A 15432-nucleotide genomic window follows, 5' to 3' on the forward strand; every position below is an offset into this window, starting at 1 on the left:
CCCGCATCGGGCTCCCTGCATGGAGCCTGCTTCTCTATGCCTGTGTGTGTCTGTCTCTCTCTGCGTCTCTCATGAATAAATAGATAAAATCTTTAAAAATAAATACAAATCTTTTTGGGGTGCCTGGGTGGCTCTGTCAGTGAGCATCTGACTTGATTTCGGCTCAGGTCATGATCTCAGCATCCTGAGATTGAGTCCCACATTGGGCTTATGCTCAGTGGGGAGTCTGCTTGAGGATTCTCTCTCCCTCTGCCCCTTCCCCTACTCACACACTCTCTAAAATAAATAAATCTTTAAAGAAATAAATTAAAATTAAAAAAAATTTAAAAATGTTTGGGGTGCCTGGCTGGCTTAGTCGGAAGAGCATGCAACTCTTGATCTCAGATTGAGCCTGGTAGGCATTCAGATTACTAAAAAACTAAACTTTAAAAAAAATAAGTAAAAGCAAATGTATAGAGTGAAAAGTACTCTGCACAATCCTTAGTTTCCTTTGAATCTTATTTTTTTTAAAGCCAATATACAGACACACCTAAAATAACCGAAAACAGGACTTCAGACACTCATACACTCATATTCATAGCAGCACAAGTCACAATAGCCAAAAGGTGGAAACCCAAGGGACTGCTGACAGATGAATAAACACAATGTGGTATATCCATACAATGGAATGCTGTATTCAGCCGTAAAAGAAATGAAATTCTGATATATGCTACACAGATGAACCTTGAAAACATTACGCTAAATGAAATACACCAGGGGGATCCCTGGGTGGCTCAGCGGTTTAGTGCCTGCCTCTGGCCCAGGGCGCGATCCTGGAGACCCGGGATTGAATCCCACGTCGGGCTCCCAGTGCATGGAGCCTGCTTCTCCCTCCTCCTGTGTCTCTGCCTCTCTCTCTATGTCTATCATGAATAAATAAATATAATCTTTTAAAAAAAATAAGTGAAATACAGCAGACACAAAAGGATAACGCTTGACTCCACTTTATATGAAGTATATCTCCTTTTTAAATATTTTTTTTTAATTTATGATAGTCACACAGAGAGAGAGAGAGAGAGAGAGAGAGAGGGAGGCAGAGACACAGGCAGAGGGAGAAGCAGGCTCCGTGCACCGGGAGCCCGAGGTGGGACTCGATCCTGGGTCTCCAGGATCACGCCCTGGGCCAAAGGCAGGCGCCAAACCGCTGCTCCACCCAGGGATCCCTGAAGTATATCTCCTATAGGTGAATTCATAGAAACAGAAAGACTAAGAGCTACCAAGGGGCTAGGGCAAGGGGGATGGGGATGGGGAATTACTGCCTAATGGTTAACAAAGCTTCTGGTTGAGGTAATAAAATTTGGAAATAGGGACACCTGGTTGGTGCAGTCGGTAAAACATGTGACTCTTGATCTTGCAGTTGGGAGTTTGAGCCCCACTTTGGGTGTAGAGCTTTCTCAAAAAAATTTTTTTTTCTTTTTTAAAGATTTTATTTATGTATTCATGAGAAACAGAGAGACAGAGAGGTAGAGACACAGGCAGAGGGAGAAGCAGGCTCCATGCAGGGAGCCCAATGCGGGACTCGATCCCGGGTCTCCAGGATCATGCCCTGGGCCAAAGGCGGTGCTAAACCACTGAGCCACCCAGGCTGCCCAAAATTTTTTAAATGACTGTAGGAAGTTTTGGAGACAGGTATTAGAGATGGCTGTATATTGTTGTTGTTATTTTTAACAGATCTTATTCATGAGAGACAGAGAGAGGCAGAGACATAGGCAAAGGGAGGAGAAGCAGGTTCCATGCAAGGAGACTGATGTGGAACTCGATCCTGGGTCTCTGGGATCAGGCCCTGAGCCAAAGGCAGAACGCTCAACCACTGAGCCTCCCAGGCGTCCCTGATGGTTGTACATTGTGAATGTAATTAATGCCACTGACTTGAACCCTTATGAGGTAACAAAAAGTTGGAAGTGAGGATCAAAACATAATCCCAGGAAGGTATAAGAAAGCATTTAAAAAAATTAATTGGTTAAGAAACAATTTAACTCAACAAGCATTTAAATTTCTACTATGTAACAGAAGTGATGGATACCAAGAAAAACATGGTTCCCAATCTTATAGAGAAAAAGATAGCAAGATGCTAAGACTTTCCCAATCTTCAATTCTTTCAATATGGTAAATACTGAGGCACCTTGCTTTGCATCCACTCAGAAAGCAAGAACACTTCTCTATACGTCATCAAGCAAGATAAAACCAGACCTCAGATCACTCGACTGGGAAACTGGCATAGGATAAGCATCACACTGGAGCATAATCCTAACTGTACTTTTGTGTCCACTCCGTGTTTTTAGTAACATCTGCAACCCCCAAGGACTTGCTAGAAATGAAAAGAAAGAAAGAAAGAAAGAAAGAAAGAAAGAAAGAAAGAAAGAAAGAAAGAAAGAAAGAAAGAAAGAAAGAAAGAAAAAAGAAAAGAAAAAGAAAAAGAAAAAGAAAGAAAAGAAAAGAAAAGAAAAGAAAAGAAAAGAAAAGAAAGAAAAGAAAAGAAGAAAAAAGAAAATTCTTGGGCCCTACCCCAGACCTGGATCAGAAACTCTGGAGGTGGGGCCCAACCATCTGTTGTAGCAAGCCCTGCCGGGGATTCTGACGTGGGCTATGCTGGACAACCATTGGTCAAGGGCACAATAAAGCACAGCCTGTCACCAAAGAATTCAGGGGGGAAAAAAGCCAACCAGTTGGTTTTTTGAAAAACACATGCACAATGTCTTCCCACCATTTAACAGGTTTATGGAGAGAGCATGATTTTGAAAGAATGAAAAACCTACAGCTTTTTGTTTTAAACAGCAAGAGAACTGGAAAAAAAAAAAAGTGATCTTTAAAAGTATGAGTTTATTCTCCAGGTTTTTACACACCCACAAATTAGAGCTTTTATTGCAGCTATATCCAGGAGCTGGAAACAATGAAAAATATGTACTTGTATCATACATGTAACACTTAGAAGATAATGGAACAGTTTGAATTTTAAAGATTAGTTTTTCAATGATTCAGTAAGCATATGGAAATTAGGGTTAATTACAGAAATAGCTATTGAACTCTAAAATAAAAACATAAATTATATAAAAATAAAAGGGTAAAAAACGTTTCATTTAAAAAATGAAAACAAAAAACAGTGGCTTATCACCTCTCTGCTAGTTAGTAACCTAATGAAAATGAAAATGAGTCAAGTATTATCTTTTCCATATTTAAAGCAAAGTGGTTCTATCCTTTTCATGAATAGTCAGCTTTAGGTCTGACATGGAAGCCAGGATTTGGGGTTTCGAACATCTCAAATATTTTATTGCCCTATGTTAACGGATTCTTCTTTGTAACACTACGAAATTTAAGTTTGCTTGGAGGAGAAAAAAAAACTGGATAGGCAGTTAAATCAAATGGGATTCAGTTACAAATGGCACCAACTCAGAACACACAAAGAGCTTAGTTTGAGGGCAAGCATGTTAAATAAAGACCAAAGAAGAGGATCATTTGACATCTTTACAACAATCAAGTATTTGGCCAAATAGCCAGGTTTGGCAAGTACAAGGATAATGAGTTAGCAAGTTAATGAAAAGCTAGATTCAAATTAGCTCCAACTTGATTTACAAATTAACAATACAAGATGATTTCATTTTCTATCCTTTTCACTCAGAAGAAAATTTAAACCATATTCCTATTGCTGGTGTGAACTTCTGATGTTCCTTGCCATATTTTTGGTTAGATTTTTAAAGATAAGTGGTAGCAGATGTTTATGTTATTAATGTGACAATACATTAAATTTCCAAAGAATAGAATTAGATTTAATACTAGGTTATTACTCACAATGACTCAACATAAATAGCAGAGGTCCCACAAGTGTCCTCAGCCCTGGGATCACAGACTAGGACAATTTAGTGACCACTAAATGAAAATGAATTATGAAAAATGCTATTTCCAGAATATCTTTTTTCTCCCATCCCTTCATTTGGATTTTTTAAAAAAGTAGACCTCATACTTTCATTGTTTAAACATCATTTTAAATAACCTTCAGTTTTCCTTGAAATAAATCACATTTTTAAAAACTTCCAAAATTTGCTATTAATTGATCTCAGATGTTTGATAGTAAAACTTCTGTTTAAAAAAAAGTCAATACTATGCCATTTGCTAAGAGGGTGACTGAGTCTTTTTGTTGTTGTCATTTTTTTAAAGCATTTTAGGTTGTAATCCAGTGTTCATATAATGGAACTAAAGTTCCTATAAAGAGGGAATGAATTTGGAACATTGATATAATTAGATCTATAAGTGAAAGTCACAAAGAAATCTTTTAAAAATGACTGTGTGTGTTAAATTGTGTCAATACAATGTCATTTGATTTTAACAACTGGTCAAGTCAGAGAAAGGGAATGAAAATAATCAAGCTACTGTGATTGAAATCAGTTTGACTCAGAGGGAAAAAACAATTATGTCTATATTAAGTCTTCAGCCTACCAGATCGCTCTATACATACTCAGTCTAGAGGCTTTCTGCCACAATACTAAAATACAAATTCTTCACAAATCACAACTCTATCCCAAATATTCTATGTCCTACGTTGTTTTTAAAATTCTACTAAATAATTGATAGCTTTACAACAGAATTTCTTTTATTTAAAAAATAGTTAAATCACTATCCCACAAAATGTTCAGAAACACAGGTAACTATAGAAAGTCAATGTGCATATACTGCTTTTATTATGATAATTATGGTTGTTAGCTGAATGAGAACAAATAATAGCTAAAAAGTTTTCAAATGATAGAAAAACACATTTGGGTAAGTTATGACACAATTGTTTGAGTTCATAGACAACAGAAATAGAAATTTTTTTTTGCACCAATTGCAAATACAAAGTTAACAATAAAATCAGGGAACTGAAGGGTTGAAAGGGGCCTTAAACATATTCACTATCTTAAATTTTAGACAAAGGAGCTGAAAATAGAAAAAAAAAAAAAAAAAAAAAACCACAACAAACCCAACATATACACCATAACAGTCTTTTATGACTTCCAATTTTAACTCTTTTCTAAAAGCATTAGGGGCACTGAGACCCTTATTGTAGGTTATGTATCATCTCCTCTTTGGCTATGAGGTGTGTAGTTTTGTTAACTAGAGACATCAGTGAGTTCAGTTTCTGAGACCAGTCATTTAATAAATTATTTGGATCCTTGGGTCTCTGGAAGTTGATAATTCCTGCCAACCTGTCTACTTTAGCAAAGATGGTCTTGTTAACTACTAGATTTGAAAGAAAAGCTTCTGACTCCTGCAAGAGAGAATGAAAAATTGGATTAAGATAGGATAATTACAGACAATAAACAAAATTTAAGGAAAGCATTTTTTAAACTCTTCACCCAAGAATATGCAGTGCTAAAATTCACTACGCATAAGTAAGCAACTCTTGACTTCCTGTAACAATACACTTAGTGTACTATGAGTCTAGGAGATGAATAGCCTCTAAGTCTACTCAGAATCAGGGTAGAGTTTGAATCTGCCTCCTTGCAAACTCAACAATGCTGGTTCTGCTCCTGCCAACAGCCCCTTGGTCCACTCTTGGTCTACAATGTTTCCCCCTAACACATCATATAGATAATTTGTTTCCAGAAATGCTGGATTACAATGTGTAATCTCTGCCACTGGCAACTACATAGCCAAGGACAAGTCACTTTATTCTAAGGACTCTGGTCCACTGGTCCAGAAATGAGAGGAGCTAATGAGCCAACCAAGGATTACATTTTTTACCTCTAACACCCATGATTCTTCTTTCTTTAGCTAAACTGATAAACTGTCTCATGACAGAAATGGCTTCTAGATCACCTCACTTAACCCCTACCTCTGTGGTGTGTTATACATTCCACCAGCAGGAACCTAGATCTGAACACAATATTTCTCTAACTTGACCTGGGACCTCTGCAAGGGAAGTGTAGTGAAGTCTCCTTCACAGTTTTCTATTTCTATGGTTCATTCCTGGGACCCTAGACATATTTGTTATAGAAATACATACCCGACTGCAGATGCAACGATGTAAAACTGTCATATTTAAGTAAAGATTTTAACTAGGACACATAATAGTAATGTAACTATAAACTTGATATTTGGGCTATTTTTGGGTACTCAAGATAGCCTGGGGAAACTTTGTCACCTTAACTTAAATAATAAAGCAAAATTGATTTTCTAATTCAATTTTTATAAGTCAGTTGATATTCAAAACGACTGGCTAAAACAACTCAAACTACTTACATCAACAGACAGATCAAGAAGCTGAGCCATCCTCTTCATTGTTATCCTGGTGTAATACTTGGCCATTATTCTAATATTCTGGGGAGAGGACAGAGAGCAATGAAGAACACCTAAGAGTCGTCAGTAAGGCTAAAAGCCCATTTGTTTTCATATTCAAATAGGTTTAGTTAAAATGTCAGATTCAGAGCTTTTATTTTTCTATAGCTGACTGCTGGAATGAAGCTGATTCTCAATTTCAGTAACAAAGCAAAATTTAGATACTTTGGTTTCTGCAGTTTTGTAAGTTATTCTGAATACTATCCACAACTCTTTTAAAATATATATAGTCAAACCCTAGGCTTATCTTAACTAAAATAATGGTTAAAAACTAATGTACTAAAATGTTTTTGCTAAATCCAAGAATCTAAAATTAAAATTTCCTAATTATGATACAAATGTTTATTTTTATTTTTTAAAAAATATTTTATTACTTATTTATGAGAGACAGAGAGAGAGAGAGGCAGAGACACAGGCAGAGGGAGAAGCAAGCTCCATGCAGGGAGCCTGATGTGGGACTCGATCCCGGATGTCCAGGATCAGGCCCTGGGCAGAAGGCGGCGCTAAACCACTGAGCTACCCGGGCTGCCCGACACAAATGTTTAAAAGGCTGATTCAAAAAATGAGAGCATCTCAAAACACGACGTTATCATCATTTTAACTACTGAAAGGTAACTTGAAATTAAATTTTCTAGTTTACACTGGAAGTGGTTCCCTTTATCATTATTATTTTAATTCTTTATTTATTTTAGAGAAAGCATGTGGGGGGTAGGGGTGGAGGGAAAGGGAGACAGAATCTTGAGTAGACTCCTTGTTGAGCTTGGAGCCTGGACAAGGGGCTTAATCCCATGACCCTGAGATCATGACCTGAGCTAAAATCAAGAGTGGGCTGCTTAACCAACTGAGCCACTGTTCCCTTTATTCTTCTTTGTTATTAACAAAATAGCAGCATCACAAGAAAAATGGGAAACAGTGGGGAGAGAAAATGAACCGATGTTTGGAGAAGTTGTCCCTCCTCCCATCTCTCTCAGGGTCCACGGCAACACACTTCTTAGGAAGCAGCACAATCATTCTAGATCCCTTCTTTATCCTTTAAATTTAATCAACGACCAAATTCTATTTATTTTCTTTATTAAAATAACTCCATCCCATCTATCCCTCAGCTACAGCCTTGACAGAAGCCCACAGGAGCCTTCACTTACTCTCAGCTCCATTCCTGTCTCTCCCCCAAGTGCATTCTCCACACTGACTGCCAGAGGAGTCTTTGTAAGATGCAAGCCTGGTCACTGTCCTCTCAGATCAAAGTTTCCACTACTGCAGTATATAAACTTTGTGAAGTTCCAGACCCTTTCCATATCTCCGACTTTCTTCTTCACTGATCCCTGTGTTTGGAGGCACTTCTGTTCATCCTACAGGTTTGTCGTCTCCATGCTCCTGCTCAGACTATGGCATCTGTCCGCTTACCGGGTACTCTTCTTACAAATCTTACCTCCTCTGTCAATTTCTGCAGATCTAGCCTGACCTTTCTTTTTCTTTTTAGGATTTTATTTTTGGGGCGCCTGGGTGGCTTGGTTGGTTAAGCATCTGCTTTGGCTCAGGTCATGATCTCTGGGTCCTGGGATCAAGTCCCTCATTGGGCTCCCTGCTCTGCAGGGAGCTGCTTCTCCCTCTTCCTGCCACTCTGCCTAGTTGTACCCTGTCAAATAAATAAAGAAAACCTTAAAAACACACACACATACAAAATACACACACACACACACACACACACACACACACACACACACACACACATATATATGTATTTTAAGCAATCTCCACCTCCGACATGGGGCTTGGACTCACAACCCCGAGATCAAGAGTATGCTCTACTGACTGAGCCAGCCAGGTGTCCCCCTTTCAGGTAGAACCAATCAACTCTCTACTTATGCTGCACTCCATTTGATATATATTTGTACCCTAATATCTAGAATACTTTTACTTTCTTTTTTTTTTAAGATTTTATTTATTTGTTTCTGGGAGACACAGAGAGAGAGGCAGAGACACAGGCAGAGGGAAGAAGCAGGTTCCCTGCAGAAGCCTGATGTGGGACTCGATTCCAGGACCCTGGGGATCATGACCTGAGCAAAAGGCAGACGCTCAACCACTAAGCCACCCAGGTGCCCCAAATACTTTTACTTATAAATCCATCTTTCCCTATGACTTATTTTCAAGCTGTCTGAAGGTAGGGACCACATCTCACTTTCCCACATGTTCCAGCATATTTGTACAGTGCCTGGTACATAGAAAGCTCATAATACATGTTTGCTATGTGAATGAATGCTGAAATAATTCCATTTATAGTGATACCAAGAAGATCAAAGATCAGGTTTAAGACTTGTTACCCATTCCCAGAACTACCAAGCAAGCAGCAGATAGAAAGAGCAACTTTCTTTTCTTTTTTAAAAAGTTTTATTTATTTATTCATGAGAGACACACACAGAGAGAGAGGCAGAGACACAGGCAGAGAGAGAAGCAGGCTCCATGGAGGGAGCCTGATGTGGGATTCGATCCCAGGACTCCAGGATCACGCCCTGGGCCGAAGGCAGGCACCAAACCGCTGCGCCACCCAGGGATCCCAGAAAGAGCAACTTTCACCCACAACCATCCCACCATTCATTCTTAAGAAATTCCTTCTGGTTTATATGATGTAAGTTTTTTTTTTTTTTAAGGATTTTATTTATTTGTTCATGAGAGACACACAGAGGCAGAGGGAGAAGCAGGCTCCCTGCGGGACGTCAGATGTGGGACTTGATCCCCGAACCCGTGGATCATGACCTGACCCAAATGCAGATGCTCAACCACTGAGCCACCCAAGTGTCCCTATATGCTGTAACATTTTGAATTCTTTTTTTTTTTTTTTTTTTTTTCAATTTTATTTTTTGGATGTCTGGGTGGCTCAGCAATTGAGCATCTGTCTTCCTTTGGTTCAGGGCTTGATCCCAGATTCCTGGGATGGAGTCCCACACTGGCCTCCTTACATGGAGCCTGCTTCTCCTCCCCTGCCTGTGTCTCTGCCTCTCTTTCTGTGTCTCTTATGAATAAATAAATATTTTTTAAAAATTAAAATAAAATAAATTTTATATTTTTAAAGATTTTATTTATTTATTCATGAGAGATACAGAGAGAGAGAGAGGCAGAGACACAGGCAGAGGGAGAAGCGGGGTCCATGTAGGGAGCCCGACGTGGGACTCGATCCCGGGTCTCCAGGATCATGCCCTGGGCCGAAGGCAGCGCTAAACCGCTGAACCACCTGGGCTGCCCTAAATTTTATTTTTAAGTAATGTCTACACCCAACGTGAGGCCTGAACTGACACCCCAAGATCAAGAGTCACGTGCTTTACTGAGTCAGCCAGGCACCCTTAAAATTTTGGATTCTTGAGAGGTCCCTTCAAAATAAGAATGCTAAAACATTGTGGGTTTTTGTTTTTGTTTTTCCTGAAAAGCCAAATATAAGGGAATAGGGTGGGGGGAAGTAAGAGGGATAAGATAAATTCTGATACATTTTGGGAAATACACAAACAACACTGGGAGAACAAATTTACACCACTATTACCCTGAGCATAGCAAAAAACCCCCCAAAACAAACCTAAAGCAAAGAATTAAAGATATAACCTTCAAAAGAAACATTTGACTGTCACACTTGAAAATTAAAAGTTTGTGGTGGAAATCACCCCAGTTCACTTCTGGGCCGGCACTTACATGTTCCACGACTCTGTTCTTTAAGTCTGTCCACCTCCTTTCGCCTTCCTCTGTAGAACCAAAAACATCAGTCGCTGGACTCTCAAGAGACCCTTTCCTTAACTCCATCCCATAGTCTTCAACAAGGGTGGACCAACGCATGAGCTCCATTGTAGTAAAGAGCTTTAAAAGATCCCTGTAAATTGTATAAAATTGTATAAAATTGTATAAATCTGGAAAAACGTAACATAAGGTAATATAATGGCAAATGCTTAAATATTGGCAAAGATCGTACTTGTAAGTTCTTATTTGTAAAACAAAATATAAGTTGATTATTATTTATTTACTGCCATTTTTTTCCACAGCAGTTCTGAATGGAGCATTCCTCTACTTAACATTCTGCTCCCTCCCACAATGTATTTGCCAGTCTCTGGAATAATTAGCATAAGCTTACCAATGAGACAGATAAAAGAAAAACAGCTTTTAAGAACTAAAAGCCCACTGTGTGTAGGAAGTGTATGTCTGTTTTATATAGACTTCTGAAAATCACTTAAGTCCTAAACTACTAAAATTTTATCAAATGATTAATAACCAAAGCTGCTAAAGTGAGCTTGAGGGATCCCTGGGTGGCGCAGCGGTTTGGCGCCTGCCTTTGGCCCAGGGCGCGATCCTGGAGACCCGGGATCGAATCCCACGTCGGGCTCCCGGTGCATGGAGCCTGCTTCTCCCTCTGCCTATGTCTCTGCCTCTCTCTCTCTCTGTGTGTGACTATCATAAATAAATAAATAAATAAATAAATAAATAAATAAATAAATAAATAAATAAATAAAGTGAGCTTGAAATGCAACTTCTATCTGACAAGTGGTCCATTTTAGGTTGTTTTTTTTTTTTTTTTTTTTTTAAAAAAAGAAAGCTCACACCCAGTGGAGCCCAATGTGAGGCCCAAACTTGTAACCCCTAGATCAAGACCTGAGCTGAGACCAAGGGTCAAATGCTTAACTGACTGAGCTACTTAGGTGCCCCTTGATAAGTGGTTTCAGAATGAAGTGTGTTATAACCTCATTAATTTCTTTTTTAAAAATTAATTAACTTGTTTATTCATGAGAGAGGCAGAGACACAGAGGGAAAAGCAGCCTCTCCATGGGGACCCCAATGTGGGACACAATCCCAGGACCCCAGGATCACTACCTGAGTCAAAGGCAGACGCTCAACCACTGAGCCACCCAGGTGCCCAATCTCATTAATTTCTAAAGCAGCAGGACAAAAACCATTTCACTACTCTATAACCTCTAGTTTTATTCGCCAATACAATCTATCAGGAACCAATTAAGCAGATGTACACTTAGGTTAACCATTTTTCCTTCAAAATGGTGTTTCTGCTGAGATGTACTACACTAGCTATAAAAGTACTTACTTGTATTTAGGAATTTCTTCTAACTTCTTGTCACCACTTATTCGGTGAACCAAATCTGACTGTTCGTTGTCAAAAGGAGCCAAGATCACATAGAGGACAACACTTTTCAGAGCCTAAAAACGTTGTATAACACAATGGATCATAAGCAAGCTTAGAAACAAAGTGGAGACTCTGGCAGGAACTAAAAAATCATGAGATTTTTTAGAGACTCAAAGTCTTAGGGAATGATCCTACCAAGCTTCCTTTTACAGTATCTTCCTGTCATATTAAATTTCTATGAAACAACTACAGTAAATCTTTGCCGATCTATATTACTACCTGGGCTAACATTTTTTGGAGCGAGATATATAAAGGAAAACTCCTTGTAACAAGTTAGCAGCACAAACATGGAACATACATACAAATGATTTGAAACAGTTTTGTGAAATAATTTTCCAAAGTAATGCTAGGTCTTTACCTGTAACCTTTGTTAGCATGTGACCTGCTATACATATTTTACTTTATTTTTTTTAAAGTAATATTTACATCCAACATGGGGCTTTAAGTCAAAACCTCCAAGGATCAAGCATTGCATGATCTATGAACTGAGCCAGCCAAATGCTTCTGCTACACGTTTTTTTTTTTTTTTTTTTTTAAAGATTTTATTTACTTAGAGGGAGAAAGAGAGAGAGAGAAAGAGAGAGAGTAGGAGGAAGGGAAGAGACAAAGAATCTCAAGCAGATCTGGAGCTGAGTGTTGAGCCTGATATGAGGCTTGATCTCACGACCCTGAGATCATGACCTGAGCTGAAATAAGAGTAGGATGCTTAACCGACTGAGCTACCCAGGCATTGCCCTGCTATACATACTTTAAACAGTAAGGCTACATTCTTCGATAGTGATAAATAATTTAGAATATTGTCACAGTTCGTTTGAGTCAGTAAAGATAAACTATCAATACACTGACTAGAAAGCAGTACCATATAACTGCATATGATCACTGAAGTTAAAAATCACTTCAAAATAAAAAATGCAAATTCTTCCTAGTAAATATCAATATCAAGTATAAGAAAATATTCTTACCTGTTGCCACTTTTCACTTTCTGCCTGTATACAGGGAGTATCATATATTGCTCTGTAGTGCTTACAAATAGACAAATAGGATCCCTCATGTTGATCCAGCTGAATCATTAAGTTATAATATTTCAATTTTAATTTCTGAAAAAAAGTTGATAAAATAAATTGCGGCTTATGGGTCTTTTCTAAACACATTTAAAATAAACTTGCAGTAAGAGATATGTTTACCTCTGTATTTTCTTCCTGGAAAAATTTGGTGTTAATTTTCTTGCTGATGATTTGTGTACGAATGTAATCCTTCACAGCTAGGCAGAGCCTCATTTGCTCCAAAATAAACTCCACTCGCTCTTTCTTTTCCATTGACCCATAGGTTTCCACCTGGCCAAAGTAAGACCCCAAATAAGTTTATATTTGGTAATTTCTAAAAATTGCAAAATTAAATGTATTAAAATATTCACATCTATCAAACAATAAGAACCTTTTTTGCATACTGGGAGAATGTTGATAATGATATAAAAAGCTAATTTCCTCCAGGAAATTACAGTAAAAAAAACTATATAGGAAAATGGATATTTTTTCTTCTGACATAAAAAGTTCTGTGAATTTAAGCATATACACAGACTTGTTTAGCTACCATCTCAATCAAGATACAGAACAGTCTATCACCCCTAAACTAAGTCCCTCATTTGCCCCTTTGGAGTCACATACTTCTGCCAGTCAGAATGACCTGTTCTCCATCACTATAGATTTGTTTTTCATGAATATGAAACACAGTATGCAATCTCTTGAGTCTTTTTGTACTCAACATAATGCTTTGAATAGTAAAGATTCATCTAAATTGTTATGTATATCAATAGTTCATTCCTTTTATTAAAAGATTTTATTTATTTATTTATTATTATTATTTTTTAAAATGCTTTGACTCGCTCTTCATCTTTTTTTTTATTTTTTTTTTTTAATTTTTATTTATTTGTGATAGTCACAGAGAGAGAGAGAGAATGAGGCAGAGACACAGTCAGAGGGAGAAGCAGGCTCCATGCACTGGGAGCCCGACGTGGGATTCGATCCCGGGTCTCCAGGATCGCGCCCTGGGCCAAAGGCAGGCGCCAAACCGCTGCGCCACCCAGGGATCCCAAGATTTTATTTATTTATTTGAGAAAGAGAGTGTGCATGCACATGAGTGAGAGAATGGGCAGAGGGAGAGGGACAAGCAGGCTTCCAGCTGAGTGGGAAGCCTGATGTGGGTCTTGATCCCAGGACCCTGAGATCCTGACCTGAGCTGAAGGCAGACCCTTAACCGACTGAGCCACCCAGTGTCCCTAGTTCATTTCTTTTTATGGCTAAGTAGTACTCCATTGTGTGGATGAACCAGTTTAACCATTCACCTGAAGGATATCTGGGTGGATTTTTTTTTTAAATCTGTGTCCTGCCCCCCCCCCTTTATCATGATTCCATCTTGTGCCCATCATGAACAAAACTACTCTGAACATCAGTAGATAGGTTGAGTGTGAACTTCAAGTTTTCATTTCTCTTGGGCACCAGGAATTGGTATTGCTGGGTCATTTGGTAAAGCATATGTTTAACTTTGTAAAAAATAGCCAAATCGTTTTCCAGCGGCTGCACCACTTTGCATTCCCATCAGCAATGGATAAGGGTAGTCATCACTTTGCAGCACTGCTGGCACTTGGTTATAAACAGTATATATATATATATATTTTTTTTTTTTCCAGTATATATATTTTTAATGTTAGCTATTCTAATAGCATGTAGAAGGGGATCCCTGGGTGGCTCCGCCTGTCTTCGGCCTAGGGGCATGATCCTGGAGTCCTGGGATCAAGTCCCACATCAGGCTCCCTGCATGGAGCCTGCTTCTCTCTCTGCCTGGATCTCTGCCTCTCTCTCTCTGTGTCTCTCATGAATAAATAAAATCTTAAAAAAAAAAAAAAAGGCATGTAGGGGTATCTCTTGTGGTTTTAATTTGCATTTTCCTCATGGCTAGTGAGGAAATTACATTCATTCATTCATTTAAAGATTTTATTCATTTATTCATGAGAGACAGAGAGAGGCAAAGACATAGGCAGAGGGAGAAGCAGGCTCCATGCAGGGAGCCTGATGTGGGACTCCAGGATCATGCCTTGGGCCAAAGGCAGATGTTCAACCACTGAGCCACCCAGACATCCCTTTTCTTCAAATTTTAATTTAAATTCTAGTTAGTTAACATACTTGGGAGCAGGAAATTACAATTCTTTTCTTTCTTTTCTTTTTTTTTTTTTTGGAAATTACAATTCTTCTTTTAAAAAATATTTTATTTATTTATTTGAGAGACAGCGAGAACCACACCCATGTGCAAGCATACCCATGTGCAAGCACACACATGAGCAGAGGGAGAGGGAGAAACAGATTCCCCACTGAGCAGGGAGCCTGACATGGGGCTCAATCCCAACACCCTGGGATCATGACATGAACTGAAGGCAGACGCTTAAGCAACTGAGCCACCCACGTGTCCCAGAAATTACAGTTCTAAACACACAAAAGGATACAACTTATAGGTTTTCTATTTACATAACAAAAAATTACAGGAAAAAGAGGTGCTAGTCTTTTTAAAATTCAAATAACATGGCTGATATAACTCCTAAAGGATATAGAAATGTAGAGTTATAGTAAATATACAACAGATGCAAAATAGAAAATCAATTACGTCAAATACTATGAGAAACATTTTTTTATGAGAAACATTTTTAATTTAATATTTGGCATACACATTGCAAATGAATTTATAAAATGGAGAATGGCAAAGCAGAAAGAAGAATATTTCATTATTATTATTAGGACTGAAAAAAGGTTTTTATTTCACGGTCTTCTTTGTAATTTTTTTTTCTTTGTAATTTTTGTTAAGGAAAATAAAACCTTATGCAATGAGCCATCAATGTTTCATTTATGAATCTTTACCCACTCTCC

At 38.3% G+C, this 15432-nt stretch overlaps 1 protein-coding gene across 2 annotated transcripts in view; it reads right to left on the bottom strand.

The window, feature by feature from the left end:
• Nucleotides 1–2839: 2839 nt before the first annotated feature.
• PSMD12 (proteasome 26S subunit, non-ATPase 12) overlaps nt 2840–15432 on the bottom strand; it is a 35396-nt gene continuing 22803 nt past the window's right edge. For both annotated transcript variants that reach the window (XM_038546818.1, XM_038546819.1), the window contains 6 exons: nt 12703–12852; nt 12481–12615; nt 11420–11532; nt 10027–10201; nt 6253–6330; nt 2840–5278 (listed from right to left, as the gene is read on the bottom strand). In XM_038546818.1, coding sequence (XP_038402746.1) covers nt 5069–5278; nt 6253–6330; nt 10027–10201; nt 11420–11532; nt 12481–12615; nt 12703–12852 — 861 coding nt within the window. In that variant the 3' untranslated portion in view covers nt 2840–5068. The remainder of the gene's footprint in view (nt 5279–6252; nt 6331–10026; nt 10202–11419; nt 11533–12480; nt 12616–12702; nt 12853–15432) is intronic.

The sequence above is a fragment of the Canis lupus genome, chromosome 9 (assembly GCF_011100685.1).
Source record: "Canis lupus familiaris isolate Mischka breed German Shepherd chromosome 9, alternate assembly UU_Cfam_GSD_1.0, whole genome shotgun sequence".
Lineage (NCBI taxonomy): Eukaryota > Metazoa > Chordata > Mammalia > Carnivora > Canidae > Canis > Canis lupus.